The sequence below is a fragment of the Neovison vison genome, chromosome 5 (assembly GCF_020171115.1).
Source record: "Neovison vison isolate M4711 chromosome 5, ASM_NN_V1, whole genome shotgun sequence".
In the NCBI taxonomy this organism is placed as follows: domain Eukaryota; kingdom Metazoa; phylum Chordata; class Mammalia; order Carnivora; family Mustelidae; genus Neogale; species Neogale vison.
Genome location: NC_058095.1, coordinates 35,321,282 through 35,345,860, shown reverse-complemented (window position 1 = coordinate 35,345,860; position 24,579 = coordinate 35,321,282). Strand labels below are relative to the sequence as shown.

Below are 24,579 nucleotides of genomic sequence, written 5' to 3'. Positions count from 1 at the left end.
ACAACAGTAAGGTGGTTCCTCAAAAAATTAAAAATGGAATTACCATGTGATCTAGCAATTCCTCTTAGGGGTGGATGTTCAAAAGAATTGAAAGGATCTTTGATTTGTACACCATGTTCATAGCATTATTCGTGATAACCAAAATGTGGAAGTAACCCAAATGTCCATCAGTGGATGAATGGATAAACAAAATATGATACGTCCATACAATGCAATATTATCTAGCCTAAGTAACATTCAAAATAATAATTAAGAAATTGTTATTCCCTAAAAAGGAATGTTTTAAACTTTTTTTCTAAGATCTTATTTATTCATCAGAGAGGGAGAAGCAGGGCCCCCATAGAGCTATGAGCCGGATATGGGACTCTTAGGACCCCAGGATCAAAACCCCAGCCAAAGGCAGACACTGAACCAACTGAGCCACCCAGGTGCCCCAAAAGGAAGGAATTTCTAACACATGCTACAACATTGAAACTTGCGGGCATTACGCTAAGGTGATGCAAGCCAGACAAAAAAGGGAGGGGAAAGCATACTGTATCTACTTTAAGTATGATTCTACTTACATGATTTATGTGGTCAAACTCAGAAAAAGAATGGTAGTTGTCAAAGCTGGGAGGAACTGAAAATGAATGGTCGCTTAATGGATATAGAGTTTCAGGTTTGCAAAATGAAACAGTTCCTGGAGATTCGTTACACAACAATGGATATAATACTACTGAACAGTACATTAAGATGATATATTTTGTGAGTTAGCACAATTAAAAATCATTGGATGGGGCGCCTGGGTGGCTCAGTGGGTTAAAGCCTCTGCCTTCGGCTCAGGTCATGATCCTAGGGGTCCTGGGATCGAGCCCTGGAGGGGCTTTCTGCTCAGTAGGGAGCCTGCTTCCTCTTCTCTCTCTGCCTGCTTCTCTGCCTACTTGTGATCTCCGTCTGTCAAATAAATAAATAAAATCCTTAAAAAAAATCACTAGACATTGGGGAGGGTATGTTATATGGTGAGTGCTGTGAAATATGTAAGCCTGATGATTCACAGACCTATACCCTTGGGGCAAATAATTTTTAAAATGTTAAAATCATAAGACAAACTTTCCAATTGCATAAGCAGTTATATAAGACATGATAAAGTATGATAAAGTTTGAAAAAATCTGAATGATCACTTCCATTCAGTGCCTTGATAAAACTTAACTGCAATTTATTTACTGGATTAGAACGTTGATAGAACATGACAAACTTGAGTTGTATTTAAATTCCTGTTCAGCATACAAGCAAGAGCTGCTAAAGAGTATTTTTCTTTCCTGTTATTGGCTGTCATCACAGCACACATTCTGTATTTGGTATGTTGGTGTCAGAGTAACTAAATTACACAAGACCAAACAAACGAGAGTCATTTTAAAAACCAACCTTAGGGGCGCCTGGGTGGCTCAGTGGGTTAAGCCTCTGCCTTTGGCTTGGGTCATGATCTCAGGGTCCTGGGATCAAGCCCCACATCAGGCTCTCTGCTCAGCGGGGAGCCTGCTTCCCTCTCTCTCTGCTTGCCTCTCTGCCTACTTGTGATCTCTGTCTGTCAAATAAACAAATAAAATCTTTTTAAAAATAAAAACCACCCTTAGGGGCGCCTGGCTGACTCATATAGTAGAGCATGCAATCCCTGATCTCGGAGTCATGAATTGGAGCGCCACTTTGGATAAGAGATTACTTTAAAAACCAACAGGGGCATAGATGGTTCATTCGTTAAGCATCTGCCTTTGGCTCAGGTCATGATCTCAGGGTCCTGAGATTGAGCCCTGCATCAGGATCCCTGCTCAGCAGGGAATTTGCTCCTCCCTCTGCCTCCCACCCCCGATTCTGTGCAAGCTTGCTCGCTCTCAGATGAAATATTTTATAAATAAATAAAGTCAAGTTTTATCTGAAGGTGAGAATTCTAGAGAGGCAGGGTGCTTACAATGAGAACAAGGACTTAGTCCGGAGGAGCTGCCTTTTTACTAGCTGGGAGGATGTAGGCAAATTTCTGACCTTGACTCCTCACCTTTCAAGTGAAAAGGACACTAATTGTCTCTTGGATTATTATGAAGATTAACCAAAAATGAATGCAGTGCCTGAGTCCCTACTATGCCCATTATAGACATTGTGGAAATGTTAGTCCTTTCTCCCTCACTAGAGGATTGTGGAGGCAAAGGAAGAGAAGCATGGAAACTTCCCTTTTACTAAATAACGTGATGATGCAGCATGCCTAGCCAGGGGATTCCATCTGCCAGGATGACACCTTGTAAGACTCAGCTGGTACCTAGCACCATAGCAGTTACTTGGGATTTTGAGAGTAAGTAGGGTTAAGCTAAGCTCTTTGGTTTCAGGTCAGGTTTGTGGAGGAAGAGTGTTAGGTAGATTGTGTCCTTTTGAAGGTTGGTTTCAGTGACAGAGAAGTCACTATAGGTAAGAAAGGTAGGAGTCTCAGAGAAGTTGGAGGAGGGAGTCTACCAAAGCCAACCAACATTTCCAGGAAGGTCACTAGTACAACCCAGGACAGAATGGTAGTATGGAAAGATTCACTCAAACCTAAGATTGCCCTGGGTCCTCAGGGAACTCTTTGCCCCTACAGACATCCCATATCTCTTTCTTAACGTCTCCCTGATGGCTTATCATGTACTAGAGACATCTCTAGTATGCTTTAGGATACAGACTCTGGAGCTGCACCAGAATCCTACATCTGCCATTTACTAGCAAAAAATGCAAGCAGTACAGCAGTGTCCTTGCCTCTGGTCATCTCAAAGCCATAGATAGCACCAGGCTCTCTGGCTGCAGACTCCCAGGGCCAACTTGAGAATTTAGGAAACTACTCCTATACCAGGAAAAGCTTATACCACAAGGGGGGAGGGGTGGGGAGGAGTGGGGGAGAGTGTTAAATGAACTCACACAAACTTTAGGGAAAATGCCAAGAGGAGACTATGAGATCCTGTTTCTAGCCATACTTACACAGAGCAATAGTGAAAGGAGGGGAGGGAGCCACATGAGGTGGAATGGGATTGATAAACTGACATTGAAAACCAAACAATTTTTTTTTCTTTCTCTTACAGGTGATATGTATTAACTATTGGAAAATGCTAAAAAGTCTTTTTAAAAAAACAAAACACAACCTTAAGAAATCAAAAATTACATGAAAATGAAAATACAACAGTCCAAAATCTTTGGGATGCAACCAAAGTGGTTCTAAAAGGGAAGCTTATAACAATACAGGCCTACCTCAAGAAAGAAGAAAAATCTCAAAACAACCTAACGATATACCTAAAGGAGCTAGAAGAACAACAACGAACAAAACTCAAGTCCTGCGAAAGGAAGGAAATAATAAAGATTAGAGCAGAAATAATGATACAGAAACTAAAACAAAACACAATAGTGTTTTCTAGTTCAGTGAAACTAGAAGCTAATTCTTTGGAAAGATCAACAAAATGGATAAACCTCTAGCCAGACTCCTTAAAAAAAAAGGAGGACCCAAATAAAATTACTAATGGAAGAGAAGAGGTAACCACCACCACCACAGAAATAAATTGTAACAGGCTATTACGAAAACCTAGATGCTAACAGATTGGACAATTAGAAGAAATGGATAAATTCCTAAAAACATATAAACTACCAAAACTAGAAGAAATAGAAAACCTGGGACGCCTGGGTGGCTCAGTTGGTTAAGCAGCTGCCTTCGGCTCAGGTCATGATCCCGGCGTCCTGGGATCTAGTCCCACATCGGGCTCCTTGCTCGGCAGGGAGCCTGCTTCTCCCTCTGCCTCTGCCTGCCTCTCTGTCTGCCTGTGCTCGCTCTCTCTCGCTCTCTCTCTGACAAATAAATAAATAAAATCTTTAAAAAAGAAAAAAAAAACTTGAACAGGCCAATCACAGCAATGAAACTGAATCAATAATCAAAGAACAAAAGTCCAGGACCAGATGGCCTTACAAGTGAATTATACCAAACATTTAAAGAAGAGGTAATAACCCTTCTTCTCAAACTTCTCAAACTATTCCAGACAATGTAAGAGGAAGCAAAACTTCCAAATTCATTCTATGAGGCCAGTATCACCCCGATATCAACCAGATAGAGACATCACAAAAAAAGAACTACAAGCCAATATCTCTCATATATGTAGGTGCAAAAAGCCAAATCCAACAATATATTTAAAAATCAATTGCTCATATTGCATGGAACACTGGGTGTGGTACATAAACAATGAATTCTGGTACACTGAAAAGAAATTTTAAAAATAAATAAAAATTTTAAATCAATTGCTACAATCAAGTGGGATTTATTCCCAGGGTAGCTTGCAAGGGTAGCTTAATATTTGCAAAACAACAGGATACATCATATCAATTAGAGAAAGGATAAAAACCATATGATTATTTCAGTAGATGTAGAAAAAGCATTTGATAAAGTACAGCATCCATTCCTGACTAAAAAACAACAACAAAAAAAAACCTCTGCAAAGTGAGTAGTTCTAGAGGGAACATAACTCAATAAAGGCCACTTAGGAAAAAACCCATAACCAACATTAAGCCCAATGGTGAAAAACAGAGCTTTTCCCTTAAAGTAAAGAACAAGACAAGGCTATCCACCCTCACCACATTTATTTAACATGGTACTAGAAGTCCTAGTCATAGACAACAAGAAGAAAGAAAAGGCATCCAAATTCTTGAGGAAGAAGTATTTGCAGATGACATGATACTATATATAGAAAACCCTAAAGAGGGACGCCTGGGTGGCTCAGTTGGTTAAGCAGCTGCCTTCGGCTCAGGTCATGATCCCAGCGTCCTGGGATCGAGTCCCGCATCGGGCTCGTTGCTCTGCAGGGAGCCTGCTTCTCCCTCTGCCTCTGCCTGCCACTCTGTCTGCCTGTGCTTGCTCTCTCGCCCCCTCTCTCTGATACATACATACATACATAAATAAATAAATAAATAAATAAATAAATAAATAAAAAGAAAACCCTAAAGACCCTACAAAAAAAAAAAAAAAAACTACTAGAACTGATAATTCAGTGAAGTTGTAGGATAGAAAATCAATGTACAAAAATCTATTGATTTTTCTATTGATTATTAGATTAATTATATAGGCTCTATATAACTAAATCTATATAATTAGATTATAGATTATTAGATTCTATTGATTAATAGATTAAAAATCTATTGATTATTTATTTCTAGGACTAGAAATAAATTTAACCAAAGAGGTGAAAGACCTGTATTGTGAAAACTGTAGAACACTAATGAAAGGAATTGAAGATGACACAAAGACATGGAAAAACATAAAATTAATTTCTTAATTAAAAATGGAAAAAACAGGGCGCCTGGGTGGCTCAGTGGGTTAAGCCGCTGCCTTCGGCTCAGGTCATGATCTCAGGGTCCTGGGATCGAGTCCTGCATCAGTCTCTCTGCTCAGCGGGGAGCCTGCTTCCTCCTCTCTGTCTCTGCCTCTCTACCTACTTGTTATCTCTCTCTGTCAAATAAATAAAATAAAATCTTTATTTAAAAAATGGGAAAAACATTCCATACTCTTAGGTTGGAAGAACAAATACTATTAAAATGTCTATACTACCCAAAGGAATCCACAGACTTAATGCAATCTCTATGAAAATAAAATAACAATTTTCACAGAGCTGAAACAAAGAACCCTAAAATTTGTATGGAACCACAAAAGACCTCGACTGCTTTGACTAAAGCAATCTTGAAAAACAAAACTGGGGGCGCCTGGGTGGCTCAGTGGGTTAAAGCCGCTGCCTTCGGCTCAGGTCATGATCTCAGCGTCCTGGGCTCGAGTCCTGCATCGGGCTCTCTGCTCAGCAGGGGGCCTGCTTCCCTCTCTCTCTCTCTGCCTGCCTCTCCTTCTACTTGTGATTTCTCTCTGTCAAATAAATAAATAAATAAATCTTAAAAAAAAAAAGAAAAAGAAAAAACTGGAGGCATCACAATTCCAGATGCCTCATTATATGACAAAGTGGCATAAAAATAGACACAGATCAGTGGAATAGAATAGAAAACCCAGAAATAAACCCACAATTATATGGTCAGTTAATCTTTGACAAAGAGAAATGAATATCCAATGGGAAAAAGGCATATCTTCAACAAAGGGTGTTGGGAAAACTGGACCACTTCCTTTCACCAGACACAAAAATAAATTCAAAATGGATTAGGGGCACCTGACTGGCTCAGTCTGTACAGTGTGGAACTCTTGATCTTGGGCTTGTGAGTTCAAGTTGGGTGTAGAGGGGCGCCTGGGTGGCTCAGTGGGTTAAGCCGCTGCCTTCGGCTCAGGTCATGATCTCAGAGTCCTGGGATCGAGTCCCGAGTCGGGCTCTCTGCTCAGCAGGGAGCCTGCTTCCTCCTCTCTCTCTCTCTGCCTGCCTCTCTGCCTACTTGTGATTTCTCTCTGTCAAATAAATAAATAAAATCTTTAAAAAAAAAAAGTTGGGTGTAGAGATTGAATGAATGAATGAATATTTTTTAAAAATCAAGAGTCCTACCCTACCAACTGAGCCAACCAGGTGCCCCTTATCATGTACTATTTTCTTATAGTAGTATATTTTTCTCCTTTTTCATTAAAATTCTACATGGAGGGGCACCTGGGTGGCTCAGTGGGTTAAAGCCTCTGCCTTCGGCTCAGGTTATGATCTCAGGGTCCTGGGATCGAGCCCCACATCGGGTTCTCTGCTCAGCGGGGAGCCTGCTTCCCTTCCTCTCTCTGCCTGCCTCTCTGCCTACTTGTGATCTCTCTGTCAAATAAATAAATAAATAATCTTTTTTAAAAAAGTCTACATGGACACAGATCAAAGGACCAGAAGAGAACGTTCAGAAAAGGCACAAATAAGTCGGGAATTTAATGTATCATAAGAGTGACATTTCAAATCAGTGTAAGAAAGATGGTTGGTTTTTTTTTTTCCTATATGGTATATACTATAAATACACTCCCACACGTGCAAGGACAACTGTTTAGCCATCTGAAAAAAAATATGTTGGATTCTTATTATACGACTTATACCAAAATACATTTCAGATAGACCAAAGATTTAAATGTAAAAATTGAAACCCTAGTGCTACAAGGAAAGACACGATTTTAAATATTCTCTGAGTGGGGGAAACCTTTCCAAGTCATAAAGAAACCATTAAAGGAAAGACTGATAACTACACAAAAATAGAAAATGTCTGTATTCACAAAGGAAAAATCATAAAGTCAAAACACAGAAGCACTGCAGCCAGGAGATCTGGAAATTCGGTATTTTCAGTTCAGCTGTACCAGCTCTAAGTTGCGTTAAGGAAGACTTCAGGGAAAATATCCATGTTCTCTAAGGGAGGGGGCCTTCCTTGAGGGCTGCCTAGCCTGGCTCTTGGTGAAGAGCCCTATACCCTACACTCCCTACAGTGGGAGTCCCTATATGGGACTACCCGCTAAGGCACCACAGGCCAAGGTATAATTGGGGGTTCCCACGTGGACACTCCACCTCCAAATAGCCTTCCCCAACTACCTGCTCCTGGTGTTCCCAAGTCCAGCTTAGAGAGTCATGCTTTGGATAGGAGATATCTTAACTAAGACAATGCAAACTATCCTAGAACTAACACATTGAGTGTTGTGGGTTATTTATGGGGCATGAGCATTTTGGCCAAGGGTGGGTGGAGCATGTGTCACGTTTTTTGGGAAGTATGCCAGCCAGGAGGCATTGAGTTTGAGTTCTAGTCCTGGTTCTGGCATTGACTTTCTGCCCAACCTCAGAGAAGTCAGCTTTTCTTCTTGGGCCTCTACTTTTCCCTCTGAACCAGAGTGGTTGGACTAAATACTCTAGGTTGGTCCATTTGTTCATTCATTCATTCTATAAATGTTTATTAGGTACCTAATACAGGCTAGGTAGTAATTGCTTGGGACACAGTGATGAACAAAACAGTTGGAAAGTTCCGCCCCTGTGGAACTTACATGTTAGTTGGATGGCATCAGTAAACACGAAATACAATCATTAAATTATATACTATTTGAAAGACATAAGTGCCTCAGGAAAACAAAAACAGAATAAAGGATATTCAGAATGTGTGTGGGTGTTGGAGTTAAAATGAGGGTACATGCTGGCTACACCAAGAAGGTGACTTTTTTAAAAAAAAGTTTGATTTATTAGAGAGTGTGTGTAAGTGAAGAGGAGAGGCAGAGGGGGAGAGAGAAGCAGACTCCCCAATGATCAGGAAGCCAGATGTGAGGGTCAATCCCAGGACCTAGAGATCATGACCTGAGCCAAAGGAAGACACATTAACCAACTGAGCCACAGAGGCACACCAGAAGGTGGCATTTGAACAGAGATTTGAAGGCAATAGCCAACTGGGTATCTTGGGAAAGAACATTCCAGACGGGAAACAGCCAGTGAAAAGGTCCTGAAGCAGGAGTGTAATTGTCAAGTATGAGAAAAGCAAGAATGAGCTCAGACAGGTAACAGAATGGACTATGGGGGATAGATCATAGTAGGTCTTGTAGGTCCTTGTAAAATCTTTGGCTTTTAGTCTACATGAAATGAAGAACTCTTGGAGGGCAGAAATATCTTTGTTTTGGTATTTATTTATTTATTTATTTGAGGGTGAGGGGATGGAAGAGGGAAAGAATCTCAGGCAGACTCTCCACTGAGGGCAGAGCCCTATACTGGCTCAATCGCTCACCCCTGAGATCATGCCCTGAGCCAAAACTAAGAGTCTGACACTTACCTGACTGAGACACCGGGGCACCCCTTAATATTTTTTAGAGCAGTTTTAGGTTCACAGCAAATTTGATCAGAAGACTCAGGAGATTTCCCATACACCACCGTCCCGACACATGCACAGCCTCCCTTATTATCCACACCCCCTACCAAAGTGTACGAGGACACGCCATCACCCAGAGTCCACTGTTTACACTAGGGCTCACTCTTGATGTTGCTCATTTTATGGATTTGGACACATGTATAATGACATGTATCCACCATTGTAGTATCACACTGAGTATTTTCACTTTCACTGCCCCCCAAATCCTCTGTGATTGGGGCACCTGGATGGCTCAGTCGACCAAGCATCTGCCTTCAGTTCAGGTCATGATCCCAGCTGGGGGATTGAGCTCCATGAACTGCATGCTCAGCAGGGAGCCTGTTTCTCCCTCTTCCTGCTGCTCCACCTGCTTGTCCTCTCTCTCTGTCAAATAAATAAATGAAATCTTTAAAAAACAAAACAAACACTTTTGTTCTATTGGAGGGTTTTGAGTGAAGCAATGTCCTGTGATCTTGTTCTTTGGAATCCTGAGATCCTACTAAATTTGAGGAAAGAGTTAAGACCAAGACTTGCCTATTTTGCCTTTCTGCTGGTCCCCAGGCGGTATAGTTCCCCTCCTTCCCCGTGTCTGAGCCTCCGCACACGACCGGCCTCGGTTGGAAGAATAAGGCTGTAGAATCCCATCCTTCCTCTAGGTGGCGGTGCTGCATCACACACAGGGACACGTTCTCTGTTTTGTGTTCCCAGAGCAAACCGGTCCTTTCCCTGGGACCTTGTCAGTGAAACCGCTCAGGAGTGGAAAGAATTGGAGAGGCCCTCCATCATCAGGGACACCCTCCAGCCTGCTCACTCTTCTCTGGCAAATCCTTGCTTTGTCAGAACCGTCAGGGGCCCTGGAACGAGGCCAACCCCCAAGCCTATACTCGCACCTCGCCACTTCTGGGAGGCAATGAGTGTGAGGACCAAAGAGAGAGCCGGGACCTTCTTTCCCTCTTTTTGCTTCTGAGTACTTGTTCTTCAAGTCTAGATTGATATTCATTTTGACACGTAGACACTGTGATGATACTCACTCCTGAATACGAATTGAGGGGAGGAGAAAGGGTCATGTACATATGGACACCATACACTGTTGCCTCAGGCAGCGTTCGGACTCTCCTGTGCTTGTGGAAAATGCTTCCCCTCCTTGGAGCTGACCACCATCTACATAGTCTTTCCAGCCAGAAGCAAGTACCATTTTCACTTCCTCCTCCTCCTTTATCTCTCACCTCTGTCACCAAAACCTGTCCATTTTACCCTACATAATGTCACAGATTCACACCTCCCCGCTCTACACACATCTTCACTGTCTTTGTATATCCCCAGGGTAGCAAAAATGAAAAGCAAAACGGGTCAGAGGCGATATAATTGGAGGAACAAGGCCACTGCATGAGGCAATAGGGAGAGGTGGGGACTGTGGTGAACCAGAAAGAGCATCTGGGAAACCTGAGCCACTGCAGCTCAGCCACAGCCCCATTCCCTTCGTGGGAAGGCACACCCACGCGTGGCAAGTCGTGAAAAGCCAGAAATCTGTTGCGGTTTGTTGTTTTTAATGTGGAATGTAATATTGGCAACTGTTTTTTGTTGTTTCGTTTTACTGTCTTAAACAATAAGTAGACCACAAGAGGGCAACCAACACACCAGGGGTCCGAATTTCGTAGGCAGCTGCTTATTTTGACCACTAGCTGCAACTACTGATGTGGTTTCTTTTTGGCTCTCTGGCTTCTCCCTCCCGTGCATTTTGCATGTGGTGGGGGAGGGGGCAGCAGAATCTCTCCCCAGGCACCAGGTCACACCAGCTCATTCCACTGCCAGTCGCCTCCCCACTCCACGGGCCACCCAGTAAAACAGAAGACCAAGGGCGGAAGATAGGGGCAGGCTGCCAGAATTCTCCCTCTCTCACTCCAGGCCCGCTCCCCTCCCTACTGCGCCCTCCCTGGCACGCATCACTCCTTTGATACCGGCCTCAACCCAGTGTAACCGCTCTCCTTGTATGTCTCCCACACTAGATGGTGATGGATGGCCATGATGCAAGCCATCGCCTATTATTTATCTGTGCTCACGTGGAGCACCTGCCGCCCAGAAAGTATCTGGCAAATATTCTTTTAATAAATTAAAAATGAATGAATGAATGAATGAATAACTGTTAATCAAGTACAGTGGAACAGTCTTGGGGCGCCTGGGTGGCTCAGTGGGTTGAGCCGCTGCCTTCGGCTCAGGTCATGATCTCAGGGTCCTGGGATCGAGTCCCGCATCGGGCTCTCTGCTCAGCGGGGAGCCTGCTTCCTCCTCTCTCTCTGCCTCTCTGCCTGCTTGTGATCTCTCTGTCAAATAAATAAATAAAATCTTAAAAAAAAAAAAATCAAGTACGGTGGAACTGTCTTAAGGATGTTTATTTCCCCACCCCATTTAGACATAACTAAGATCTGAACATCCTTTTGACAGACAGTTTTCTTCTTTCCCCTCCTTGGCCCCCAGCCCCCAGGGTGCAGAGGTGTTGAAGACAAGACAAAGTGCTCTGGGAGCCAGGACAAGCTGGCCCCGCACCCCGGCCTGGCTGGCTGTTCTCACGCGCAGGTCTCTGGAGTCTCGGGGGCTTCCTCAATCCTCTTCCTTCTGAGTTTTGTTTTTTGAGGAAGTTTCCTTAGAGAACCTGAAAAGGGAAGGTGACACAGTCCTGATAATATCACAGAGAATCTCAGTCTGTAACTTGGAGGGAAAGAACGACAAAATCTTATCTTCACTTGCAGCTTCTGCCCCTTCCTCACAGATTTCTCACAGAAATCCTGTGGCAGGGGAAGATGGTGTCACCCCGATTTACAGATGAGGGATCTCACCCAAGCACAGAGCCCACCCTGCCCAAAGCCCTAGGCAAGTGAGGGGCAGAGTCAGGACTAGACCATGTTGCTTGACTCTCAGCCCTCCCCAGCTTTCAGGCCCCAGTTCCCACGACTTGGCTGCCGGCCTATTTGTGAACCCCACTGCCAGCTTTTTACTTAAAAACTGACTTTTGAACATGGTGCCAAAGAAACACCATGAAGGTTACCTTTAATATCACAAATGGACTGAGTGATTGATTGATCAAAGCCCCTTCATGGCGGGCCCTCCAGACAGCATGGGCTTTGTCATGTAACACAATGTGAAGAACACAACCTTGTCTGTATCCCAGGAAAACAAATGGTGAACGGGACTTCATCAGGACTTTCGATCTAAAGTCCTGTTTATGCACAGAGGAGCAAGCTTTTAAAAAATGCCAAAAGGAAGTAACAAGAGTCAAAAGTGGAACATTCTGCAGAACAATGGCCTGATCTCTTCAACAAGTCAGATTGTGAAAAGGGGGATTTTGTTGGGTTCAAAGAGATGGAAGAGATGTGACCAGGTGCAAACGCAGGAGTGGGAAATCGTTGCAAAAAATGTCTTGGGCTGGGGCGCCTGGGTGGCTCAGTGGGTTAAAGCCTCTGCCTTCGGCTTGGGTCATGATCCCAGGGTCTTGGGATCGAGCCCCGCATGGGGCTCTCTGCTCAGCAGGGAGCCTGCCTCCTCCTCTCTCTCTCTCCCTGTCTCTCTGCCTACTTGTAGATCTCTGTCTGTCAAATAAATAAATAAAATCTTTTAAAAAAAAATGTCTTGGGCTACTGGGAAAATGTGAATAAGAAGTACTTAATCCAACCATTAGATGAAAACATTGACATGGAATGCTGACCTAACTAACTGAAAAAAGCAAGTTCCAGTCAAAATCCTATATGCAGTGAGGTCTCATTTGGCTAAAATACGTGAATTTATGTGTATAAAAAACATTTGGAAAGTGCTAGCAGTAGTGAGGACAATATATGTCTACATTTTCTTGTTTTTGCCTATTGGTATTACTTACTTTCCATGCTCTGCTTATGTTTGTAAGAACAAAATGTTATTTTAAGAATTCCGTGAAAGTCAACGTTCTTAACCCACCATCCAAGGTTTTTTCCTATTACGCCCCTGTCCTGCACTTCTCTAACCTGCTCTTTCATTCACCTCCAGGCCCAGACTATCTGCTCATCGCCCCTCACCTCTGCACACACCTTTCCTCCCTCTCTTTCCCTCCCTTATCCCTCCTCCTCTCCTCCTCTTGCCTTTCTTTAAAGCCTGTCCCAGAGTTACCTCCTCCAACTAGCCTTGTCCTACCCTTTGCCCTATGGCCTCGGATGGCTCATCTGTAAACTGTAAATTTGTAAATGGCTCATTGTGAAAGGGGGATAATACCCATCTCCTGAGGTTGTTGCAGGGGTTAGGGTTAGGTGAAATGAAGAGATACCAAGCACTGGTTTGGGAAAAGGTAAGCCCCAAAGCCCAGAGCTCACTTTCCTTATGTGATTCATGAACTGCTGTGGCCTTGATAATGGGCTGGCCTTCATTTCACAATGAAAAATAGACAATTCGTTGTGTATTTTGCTTCCTCAGTTTAAACTCTAGGCACCAGGACAAAGGGCCTTCATGGAGCCCAGACAGGGTTCTGAGCCTCGGTAATTTCTTGACTCACACCTACTGTCCCTGCCCCGTTTTCCCTCCTGCTCTTCCACTCAGGGCAGCTGTGACTCGTGGACAAGTCCCCTTGAGCGGCGCAGGCCTACATCACTCCCAGCTAGCCTGACCCTCAGAGCAGCACCTGGGGTCAATTTAGGACCACACCATGAGCTCCTACACCACCCTGTTTGCCTTCACTTTCTCCCCCAGTAGCGAAGCAAGAACAGCTAACTGTGGTCCCAGAAGTCAGATACAGAAGCGGGAATGGTAAGTGGCTTTGTTCCTCTGTGCAAAAGGAGGGACCTTCATAGGTTCCAACCTTGGCTGGGATGCCTCACTGAAGAGCCCCTGTCCAGAGGCCCAAGCAGGGCAGTCGTGGCAGAGACCAAGGCTGCTGGCAAGGCCATTCTCAGGCCATCTGACTCGACTTTCTCCCCACTGTGGGAATGAACCTGTCCCTTAAGCCATACCCCACCCGACACCAAGAGCAGGCTTCCTGCCTCTGCTTGGACCCTTCCTGGGAGTCCCCACCCCTGACTGCTAGAAAGCTGTCTGCTTTTAGTCCTATGGGCGAGTGGCTTCATTCAGACTGTTCCCTGAAACATTCAGGATCCAAAACAGTATGTATCATGAGACCCCCAGAGGGACGTCCTGCAGAACGCTGAGGGAAACACATCAAACTCTTGACCGGTCAGGGCCTTGGGGGATGGGTGATTTTCCTCTCTCCCCTTTTACACTTATCTCTACACTTCAAACTTCCTAGGATAAGCATCCCCAGTTGCAGCCCAGCCTCGGAGGTCCCTCCTCCAGGCAGGCCCCCAACCCTGTAGGCATTACCTGCCCCGCCCTGGGCCCCGGATGTGGGCTCCCCGAGCAGGGAGGCCTCTGGGCCAGGGGCTTGCATCTTGGACAGCCTCTCCTTCATGCCACTGATGTTGCTGTGCAGGCCCCAGGCACTGCAGAGTTTGGGCAGACTGTCTTCCTGGTCGGCCAGCAAGGAGCTCTCCGGCGCGTCCAAGGGGCAGAACGCCACCTGCAATGGGCACATAACGTTGAGGAGGGTGTGGAGGAGAGCGGCCCCCACCTTCCAGAGCCCCAGCCCTGCCCGTGAGAGAGGAAACTACTGAGGTCTGGCCGCCCCTCACCCCCTGCCTTGCCAGCTGGAGGAATGAGTCACAGAGTGGGGAGAGGCAGGACCCTGCGGACACTGAGGCCAGGCTGCCAACAGTTCCTTCCTGGGTGGTTCTTTAATATAAGTCCTCCTCCTCTATTTAGAGTGAAATATAGTGTCTTTATTTGCTTCAACTTTTTATTTAAATTCTAGTTAATATAGCATAAAAAATAATGGTTTCGGGGTGTCTGGATGGCTCAGTGGGTTAAAGCCTCTGCCTTTGGCTCAGGTGGTAATGATCTCAGGGTCCTGGGATCGAGCTCCGCATCGAGCTCTCTGTTCAGCAGGGAGCCTGCTTCCCCCTCTCGCTCTGCCTGCCTCTCTGCCTACTTGTGATCTCTATCAAATCAATAAATAAAATCTTAAAAAAAAAATGGTTTCCCTGGTAGGATTTAGTGATTCGTCACTTCCGTATAACACCCAGTGCTCATCACAAGTGTCCTCCTTAATCCCAATCACCCATCTGGCCTGTCCCCCACCTTTCTCTCCTCCAGTACCCCTCAGCGGCTATAGTTCTCTGTATCTCTGTATTTAAGAGTTCTCCATAGTTAAGAGTCTCTTATGGTTTGCTTCCCTCTTTTTTCCCCTTTCCCTGTGTTTATCTGTTTTGTTCCTTAAATTCCACGTGAGTGAAATCAGATGGTGTTTTTCTTTCTGTGACTGACTGACTTCGCTTAGCATAATGCACTCTAGCTCCATCCATGCCACGGCAAATGGCAAGATTTCCTTCTTTTTGATGGGTGATCTTATCATATATATATATCACATCTTTATCCATTTATCAGTCAATGGACATTTGGGCTTTTTGCATAATTTGGCTATTGTTGATAATGCTGCTGTAAACATCGGGGTGCACGAGCCCCTTCAAATCATTTTGTTTCCTTTGGGTAAATACCTAGTCGTCGTGCAATTGCTGGGTCACAAGGTAGTATGTTTAACTTTTAGAGGAACCTCCATACTGTTTTCCACAGTGGCTGCACCAGTTTCCCTTCCCAACTGTGCACGATGGTTCCTTTTTCTTCACATCCTCATCAGCACCTGTTGTTTCCTGTGTTGTTAATTTTAGCCATTCTGACGGGTCTGAGGTGCACCTCGTTGTCGTTTTCCTATTTCCCTGAGGTGAGTGATGTGAAGCATCTTTCATGTGTCCCTCAACCTAGAGTTATAGCGTCTTATTTGTTTTTAATGAAACTATGGTATTTGTTTTAAAGTCCTTGGCAAAATTAAAATTGAGAGCCTAAAAATATCTTTTGAAATTTTCCTGGCCAGTGAAATCCAGAAATCACTAAAATGTCAACACCTCATATTCAGAGTCCCTGAAAGGATCCACCCATTCATGTTCATGTTTGCGGCTATTAAGAAGGAAATTGTATTTGGTTAAAGCCAGGTAGCTAGAGTGGGGAGCTGCAGTTAGAGCAGGGCTTTCCTCTGAGCCAGTGTACCTTTGAACCCAGCTTTTCCCTTCACTTGCTGTGTGGTCTGGATCATGTTACTTTACAGCTCTTGTAAAGAGCTTGGCCTCTTCATTTACACACTGTGGACACTACTTGTAATTACCAGGTAGGATTGCTTTTGAGGATGACAGGAGGGAAAATAAAGCGCCTGGCACGTAGAAACTTGATTCTTATTTTGAACACGTGATTCTCAAACGGTGCTCTGTGAACTCCTGGGGACACAAAATATTTTAACCTCGCTGACCCCCTGAAAAGTGGGGCCTACTCAAAGTGCAGGAGAGAAACCAATGGATTCTAATGAACCCAGTGTGAAAAGGTCATTGATGCAAATCTGAGGAAGCCACATACTGTACGATTCCAACTGTAGGACATGCTGGAAAAGGCAAAACCATTGAGACAGTTAAAAAAAAAAAAATCAATGGTTGCCAGGAGTTTGGAGGAAATGATGGAGGGATGACTACTGGAGCAGTTTTTAAGCCAGTGAAACTATTCTGTAGTATACTGTAACGGTGGGCACAGATCAGTATGCAATCGTCAAAACCTATCGGGAGCGCCTGGGTGACTCAGTTAAGAGTTGGCCTTTGGCTCAGATCATGATCCCAGGATCCTGGGATGGAGCCCTGCGTTAGGCTCCCTGCTTGAAGGAGAGCTTCTCCCTCTGCTCCCTGCTTATGCTCTCTATCTCTGTATCTCTCTCTCTCTCAAATAGAGAGATAAATAAATAAAATAAATAAATAAATAAAATAATTGATATTAAATAAAATTAAATAAGTAAATAAATAAAATCTTCAGAAAAAAAGAATCTATAGATGCACAACACAAAGAGTGGGCCCTAATGTAAACTATGGACATTATTTAGTTAATAGTGTGTCCTAAATAATGTGTCAATACTGGCCCAATGATGGTAATAAACATACCCCTCTAATGCAAGGCGCTAATAGCGAGGGAAGCAGGAGGGGTTAGCATACTGGAAATCTCTGTACTTTCTACCCAAATTTTCTGTAAACCTAAAAGGATATATATTTATATTTTAAAACATTTATTGATAGGTTTCAGATTCCATATTGCTACTAAGTAGCTGCCACTTGTTGGATTTTGGTGTGGTATCAAAGAAGAATATCCACAACTATCTAAAAATGTTAGTAAAATACTCTCTTCTCTAACTCTATGTTGGTACAGGCTGGGCTTTTTTCTTCTCCTTCTCTTTCTCCTTCTTCTTCTTTTTTAAGATTTTTCAGAGAGAGAGAGAGCACACAATAAAGGGAGAAGCAGGCGGAGGGCAAAGCAGGCTCCCCACTGAGCAGTGAGCCAGATGCGGGGCTAGATCCCAGGACCCTGGGATCATAACCTGAACTGAGGGCAGATGCTCAACTGACTGAGCCACCCAGGCATCCCAGGCTGAGTTTTCTTCATGTACTGCAACCAAATCACATATCACAAGAGACTGCAAAAGCATCTGTTTTCTGTTAAGTCAGACACTAAAGAGATTGGCGAAAACGTCAGACAATGCTACTCTTCTTACTACATTTTTGTTTTGTTTTGGAAAATATAGATATTTCTTGTAAAAACTATTTATGTCAAAATGTAAGAGGGTCCTTGTTTTTCTTTTAAAATGGATTAGTGAGTACATATTTTGAAGTTTTTTCTTTAGTTTTAATTTCTAATAGGGCAAATATCAATAGCTATAACCTACATAAATGATTTTTGGGCTTCTCACTAGGTTTTTAAGAGGGTGAACATGACTTGAGTCAAAAATGTTTGAGAGTCACTGTTTCTGAGCAAAGCCAGGCCAGCTTCTGTCAATAGTGATTTGAGCCTTCCCCAAGCTGGCTGAGCCTCTCTGTCTGGCCTCCACCATCCCCACCCAAAGCTCCTCAGGAATGTCCCTGCACCTGTCCACCTCAGAGTGTGGGTGTGGAGAGCTACCAAGAAATTGAAGCCAAGCCTCTGCCCTCTTCAGCCCCTTTGCCCCCTGTGGGGGTCTTCCTGAGGCAGTGAGGGTGGAAACAAGTCAAGGGTTGCTGGCAGTATGAAAGGGCCCCCTCAGCCCCAGGCCTCCCCCCCAAAATCCAAGAACACACCAGCCAACCCTCAGCTGGGCCCGGGAGGAGCTTTCCTGAGCGCCTCACCAGGAACTTCGCTGTCTGGTTGCTCTTGGTGTACTTGTAGAGCCTGCGAAGTTGTTTCGCCTCCAATTCTGAGAATAGAGAAACAAATCGCCAGAGCATCCTGCGGGGGAGAAACCAAGGCTGAGGGAGGCAGAGCACAGGCCCTCTCCCTTCAGCGTCTGTCTTGTGTCCAGGATCCACCCAGGGAGAAACGGACCATGTGCTGCCTCCTTGGGTTTGGTCGGGGACGTGGAGAGCTGAAGATTTGCTAAACCTTGAACTCCCCATCCTGGTGCTGGACACCCACACCACACAGCAGTTGTTCAATCACAGGGTCAAGAGAGTTCTTTGTCCACTGTGTGGGCAAGCTGTGTGAATCAGCTCTGCCCTGAATAACTAGAGGACCCTCTTCTCTCCACCCCTTCTTCACCAAGCTTGCTCCAGGATCCTCACTCTTTCACATAAAGATGAAGTACTCTGGGAGTTGACTGAGGTGTGTCCTTGAATTGGCGGGGCCCAGGAATGGGTATAGTGGGAAGGACAAGGAGGCTGCCCTACTTCCTCCAGTGCTTGATCTCCCAGGTTCGGCAGTAGTGCTGCAGAAAAGTGTTGATGTGGTCCCCTAGGACCAGCAGGCTCTGCTTCATGTACTTTAGCTTCTTCTTCTGGGGAAGGTCACTGGGCAGGTGCAACTTTCGCAGAAACTTCTTTAGTGGCCTTAGATATTCTTTACACTGTGGAGGCAACAGGTGATGTGAGGGACCATAGAAGAAAAGAAGAGGCAGATGGGCAGCCCCAAGCAACCAGCAACCATTATGGGCCAGGAAGTGTTAAGTGGGTTAAGTAAGGAGGCTCTTGTCAAGGTCTTACCCCACTTCCTTGCCAAGACCGTGACAAGTGGGACAGAAAGTATGGGTCTGAGTAAGTATGGGTCTGAGACCTGCCAATTTCTGACTCAGGTCTCCCAGCCTGTAGGAGGGACAGAGTTCCTTACTCACTATTTTGAAGGTGTCCTGGCCCAGGCCCTTGGCATGGCGTATAAGTGAGTCCCCAGTGGAGGTGGTGCCAGAGCTCTTCTCTAAGCAGGGTTCATCTGTCACCTAGGAGGAGGCAGGGGGCAGCAGTCAGCTGGGGGGTTTAGATGCGTGCTTCTCAGGGGGCCAGTGCGAGACAACCAGTGGTCCAAATTCCAGCCAAAGCCCTTCTCCGTTTTCCCTAGGACCTCTTTCCTGGCCCAGCCTGGAGGCAAGGAAGCCCTCAACAAAGAAACCCATCTGTGAAGATCCCTGCTTAGAAAACCTAGAATGCCCTACCCATTTCTTTTATAATCTTTAGAGCACAGTATTGTAGCTACTTTTGCAAAGCACTTGATAAACATGAACTCATTTTATTCTCACACAAATTCTGTGAGGTGAGCTATCATTATTCCTGGTTATAGACGAGAATACTTTGAGGCACCAAGAGATTGAAGGGACACCTTGGGGGAATGAGCAGGGAGTCATTCACTCTTTCATTCTGCGAACATTTACTGAACACCTAAGTCCTAGGCCTGCCTCTAAACTTTAGCGTCAAGCCACAGTAATGTGCTTGGTTGTGTGGTGTGAGTGGTGTGTTGGTACTTGGAAAAGCACGTGATGGTGATGGTGATGGTAATGAGAAGGAGCTTTCTGATAGGAAATGTGGGGCCAAAAAACAAAAAACCCCAGAAAACCTGAAAATTAATTAAGAGCCTGCCTTAATTAAGTAGCTGTAAAATAATACTTGAAGTCAGAGCACAGGATTAGACTGACACAGTAGAGTTTGCACCTGACTTTGCAAAATCCTCTCAGAAAAGTGAGGATTAATTCCTGCCTGTGTTCAGGGGGAGCAAGGAAGACCCAGACCCAGACCACTCTGAAGGCAGAGACCAGGGAAAGGGAGGAAGGCAAACAGAATGAGTATGAAACCTGGGCTTCTCTGGGCCCCAGAGCGAGGGGACTTGGGCAGATCGACTCCGTAAACACACCACTCACACCACACAACCAAGCACGCAGACCATAACGCAGGTGTACACACATACACGCACACACACATACAAGCACTTGTGTCTACACAACCAACAGTCATCTTGCCCTGAATATATGTCTTCGATAAACATCTGTTTGAATGAATTAACCTCTTGTTCCTTTGGTCTCCTGCTAGCTCATACATCACCATTTTTTCTTCTTCTTTTCTTCCCTGAATTTCATGTTCTCTGCTTTCCAAGACCAGCCCCTCAAGGACCCTCCTTTCTTCCTTCCCTCACCTCCCTAGCCCCATTTCACCTTCTTTGGTGGCTTGTCCCCTTCAGCCCCTTGCCCATCTGAGGCCTCCATCTCAACAGGTGCTCTGGTGGCCTCCAGAGTGATGCTCCTTCTGTCCCCTCAAGCTTCTGACCTACTGCTTCTGTGACCTGAGTGTCTCAGGGAGTGAGCAGGTTGGCTCCAGAACTCAGAGCCAAAACCATGGCAACCGCCAACACAGCTCCCCTCCCCCTCCCATGCCCTTGTTCTTGGGGGTGGCCACCAGCCACCTCCTTCAACTGGGAATGGATGGGGGTGGCCACCAGCCACCTCCTTCAACTGGGAATGGAATTCGGGAAGCGAGCAAGATGAGCTGGGTAGACCCAGGACTTTGTCAGAGCTCCCCACGGGCCAGGAGGGGCTGGAACCCCTTCTCTCGGGAGATGCCGGTGATTGTGACCCCTGGTAAGACCTTTGAAGTGATTTTCCTGCGTGTGTTTCACTTATGACTCCTCAGTTACACCGTGGGTTCCCCGAGATGAGGACCATGGTTTTTAACGTTTCTTTCTGGTTTGGGGATGAAGGTCTAGAGGGTGCTCGGAGAGAATGGAATACAGTAAGCCTCTACGGAGACCGGTCTTCTCTTCTATTCCTCTGTAGCCTCCGGGAGGTTAATAAGCCAGTTGTGTTGGGCGTTGGTTGAACGGTGATAGCGTTTTTAGGGAGGTTGCAAAAAAATACAGTTGAGCCTCACAACAGTCTTCTCTGATGTGGGTACCAGCAGTGATCCCATTTCACAGAAGAGGAGCCGAGACGCAGAGAAGTCCGATGACTTGCCTCAGGTCCAAGGCCACTCAGAGGGGCGCGGGGCGCCGGGTTGGATCTGGACCGCTCTAGCCTTCCCACCCCCTCTCCCCGCCCTCGACGCCGCCGTCCGGGGATCCCGGGCCGCGGGAGGCAGTGCGGCCGCCTGAGCTCGGGCGTCTGGCTGGCCCGCAGAGCCCGGAGGCGCTGGGAGGCGCGCAGTCCCAGCCGGACCTCGCCCCTAACACGGCCCCCGCGTCGGATCGCCGCCTCCATAGGCGCACGGCGGGGTTCGGCGCTGATGAGACCGTTGCAGCCTCCGCTTACACAGCCTGTATGTTCTTCCCGAGGGCGCTGAGCTCCACGTCCCGTTTCGTTCCCCCTCCAAGTCCCTACTTCCCAGTCCTCCCCTGCCTTCGCCGGCACCCGGTCGCAGCGCGGTGGCCAACGGAGCTGGGCTGGGATCCCCACCCCGCCCTGCCCTGGGATCCCAGGCCGGCCTGCCTCTCTCTCTCTCTCTCTCACTCTCTCTCTCTCTCTCTCATGCCATCTGGCGGCGGTACCCGCACACGACAAGGACACTGTGGCTGGGGACAGGCCCCGGGGAATGTGGCTCTCCTCCAAACTGGAAAGCCTGTTGTGCTGAGCTTTAATCCAGGACTCTTTTGCGACTATTAAGAAGGAAATTGTATTGCCGAGAGTAAGGGAAAGGGGGCTTTCTTATACACTTCAGCTGGGAACAACTCAGAATGTTAAATGTACATTCCCTTTGGCCCACAAATTCTACTGCTGGGAGTTGGTCCTAGGGAAAGATGATGTGTGCAATTAGGACTGTTACAGTGGTGACAATTTGGAAACAATGAGGTGCCGTCAGTAGGAAAAGGCAAATAAGTTGTGGAACACCAAAACTTAAAAATAGTACTCTTATTAAATAGTAAATAAAATTAATTTTAAAAATACCACTGAAATACTACTAATTATTAAAATATTACTCCATATCTACATAATACTAATTAAAATTTTTTAAAGTTACTACTTTATATTTAATGATGTGGAAAGAGTTAAAAATGCATGTCTGATATGATTCTGGTTTTGGAAGTATGTATTTATATATGCATAGGAAAAAAGTCTGGAAGGATACACTTCAAAATATAAAGGGTGATTTTTCACCTTTTTTGCATATTGTCTGCATTTCTAAAAATAACATGCTTTACATGTACAGTCAGGAAAAAAAAGGAGAGCTGAGTCTGTTTTTAAAAGTTACTCATAAGGAATAAATAACATCATTAAAAATGTCATATAATGCTAAGTTAAAACACACAACACAAAAGAGTATTACATTATAACTCAGGTAAGTCAACATGAATATGGACTAAGACTGGAAGAAAACAGTAAAAAAAAAGAAACAAGGAATTGATTATAGATATTATATAATCTATTCCTCCTCCACCCCAAATAATATTTACAATTCAGAAGGGGGAAGTAAGTCAGAACCTCAAAATTAACCTGTCCTTGCCTTCTCCCTCATCCCACTCCATTTCTCCTTTTCCCTCCCAGAGCCTCCACCAAGTCCTAGACTCTGGGTGCCTGTCCTGTTCCCATAATGGTTTTATTATTAGCATAGGGAGTAGCCTGAAGAGGCAATTGAGCCTACCAGCAGCTAGGAATAATGACTCAATACTCAACATTAAAACAAAAATCCATTTTCTTTGGGAGACGTTCTCCAAAATCCAATTGGTTAGCATAAAATGACACTCTAGAGCAAGTCAACTCACTGAACAGTCATTCTTCCAATCTTTAATTTAAAAAACTCTGTGCCAGGTACTTCAGGCAGGTAGGTTGGAAAAGTGAGGATGTTAATCTGTTCACCCTCTGCTCTATGCAGGATGGTATATTCCTTGATGGCAATGGGCTGGTTTCACAATCATTATGTCTCACCCCTACGCTCTAGGGACAAAAATCTTGTTGTATGCCCTAAATTCAGGGGACAAGGAAAAATGACTCTTGGCATCTACTGCCCATACGTCCTCTCATAAACTTGAAGATCTTTCCATATCTCTCTCTCTGGGTTAGATAGTGACTCAGAGACTTTTTATTCCCTTAAAGGACTCTCTCTCTCTATCCTTTTCTTTAATAAGAAACCCAAGGGTATCTTAACATTGCCAAAGAAACCCCTTGACCTTGTTCTGAACTATCTAATTAGAATTGTATCAAGTCTCCAAGAAAATGGGGGGGGCATTCAAATTCACACCATAGTTGGAGTGCTGGATTCACACCATAGCTGGAGTACTGGATCTAGAGGAAATGTGACAGTTCCCAGCTGAAGGTCAAGGCATCCCTTGGCATAACCCAAAACCATGAGTGACTCTATTACTACCTAAGGCAGAGTCTCTTGCCATGGGGTCCACCAATAGGCCTGGGGGAGTTAACAAACCCTTTGAAACTCTTAACTAGCTCCTTTAGGATTTATTGCTTCCATCAGGTAATCAGAGAGATGTGTAGCCCTAAAGAAGTTAAGATGCAAAGATCTAAGAGATTTAACCTAAGGGTGTAGATCTTCTCATTATGGGTGGTTTGTAAGATGGGTCTTTAAATCTGAGCGCATGGAAGCACACAAAAGGAGGTCATCTGAGAAATGCCAGAAACACATCTATCTGGAGAGAAAAAGGATAAAGGAAGAAGGCAAGGGTGTTTTAGGTCTAACTAACCAGATTCCAGACCTGGCCCAAGAAACCAATGACTAAGGAGAAGGCCAGTGGGACCCCTGACCATGTCCAGTAAAGGTGATGTACTGCACCCCCTGCCAGCAGCCTGAGCCCTTGCCTCACCAGCGGGAAGGAAGTTCCCCCTGCACTAATCTGGGGGCAAGAGCCTGTCAGGGCAGAGCCTACAGGCGTGACCCCTTTCCCTCTCACCCTGGCAGGACACAGGCCCATCTCTGCAAGCCGATCAGCAGCATCTGTTCATCTCCTCTCCTCTCAGAATAGTTCTCAAAAATATTTGGCACTTTTTTCTTCACTCCTATCTGCTATTTACTGTAGTTTTCCATTTATGGAGCCCTGGTTTAATTTCACTTTGGGTTTTTTTCTTCTTTTTTGTAGCAATGTTTTAATTTGGGCTTTATGTGCTCTAAAAATATCTTGTCAGGATATCAAAATAACACCACAGAATGGCAAACTTGTAACTTCAGAGCATGTTTCTAAACAATTTAATGATATGCAAACTTCTGAGATGGTGTTAAATTGCTGGGCCTAATGATTTCCACTCGCCTCTCTCTGGAAAGTGTTCTTTCCTAAGATGGGAGGCAGGGAGATGCGCAGGAGAGAATTGTATGGCCAACAGATATTGGAGCTGGGAAGGATTTTGGAGAGAAAACAAAAAATGCCGCCCCGAAATTTGCTACAAGTCCTATGAGTTCTCCCCAGAGGACTTACTCTTACCACTCTCCTTTAGGGCACCAGAGTTGTACCCCCTGCTTTTGGCCTAGGTTTGGTGA

At 45.1% G+C, this 24,579-nt stretch overlaps 1 protein-coding gene across 1 annotated transcript; it reads right to left on the bottom strand.

The window, feature by feature from the left end:
• Positions 1–11,169: 11,169 nt before the first annotated feature.
• Positions 11,170–20,387, bottom strand: C5H17orf64 (chromosome 5 C17orf64 homolog). Its single transcript, XM_044250503.1, has 6 exons — positions 20,322–20,387; positions 19,017–19,118; positions 18,577–18,752; positions 18,040–18,139; positions 14,123–14,318; positions 11,170–11,438 (listed from the first exon to the last, which is right to left on the bottom strand). Exons 1-6 carry the CDS (start codon positions 20,370–20,372, stop codon positions 11,353–11,355), a joined length of 711 nt encoding a protein of 236 aa, XP_044106438.1. The 5' UTR covers positions 20,373–20,387; the 3' UTR covers positions 11,170–11,352.
• Positions 20,388–24,579: the final 4,192 nt, after the last annotated feature.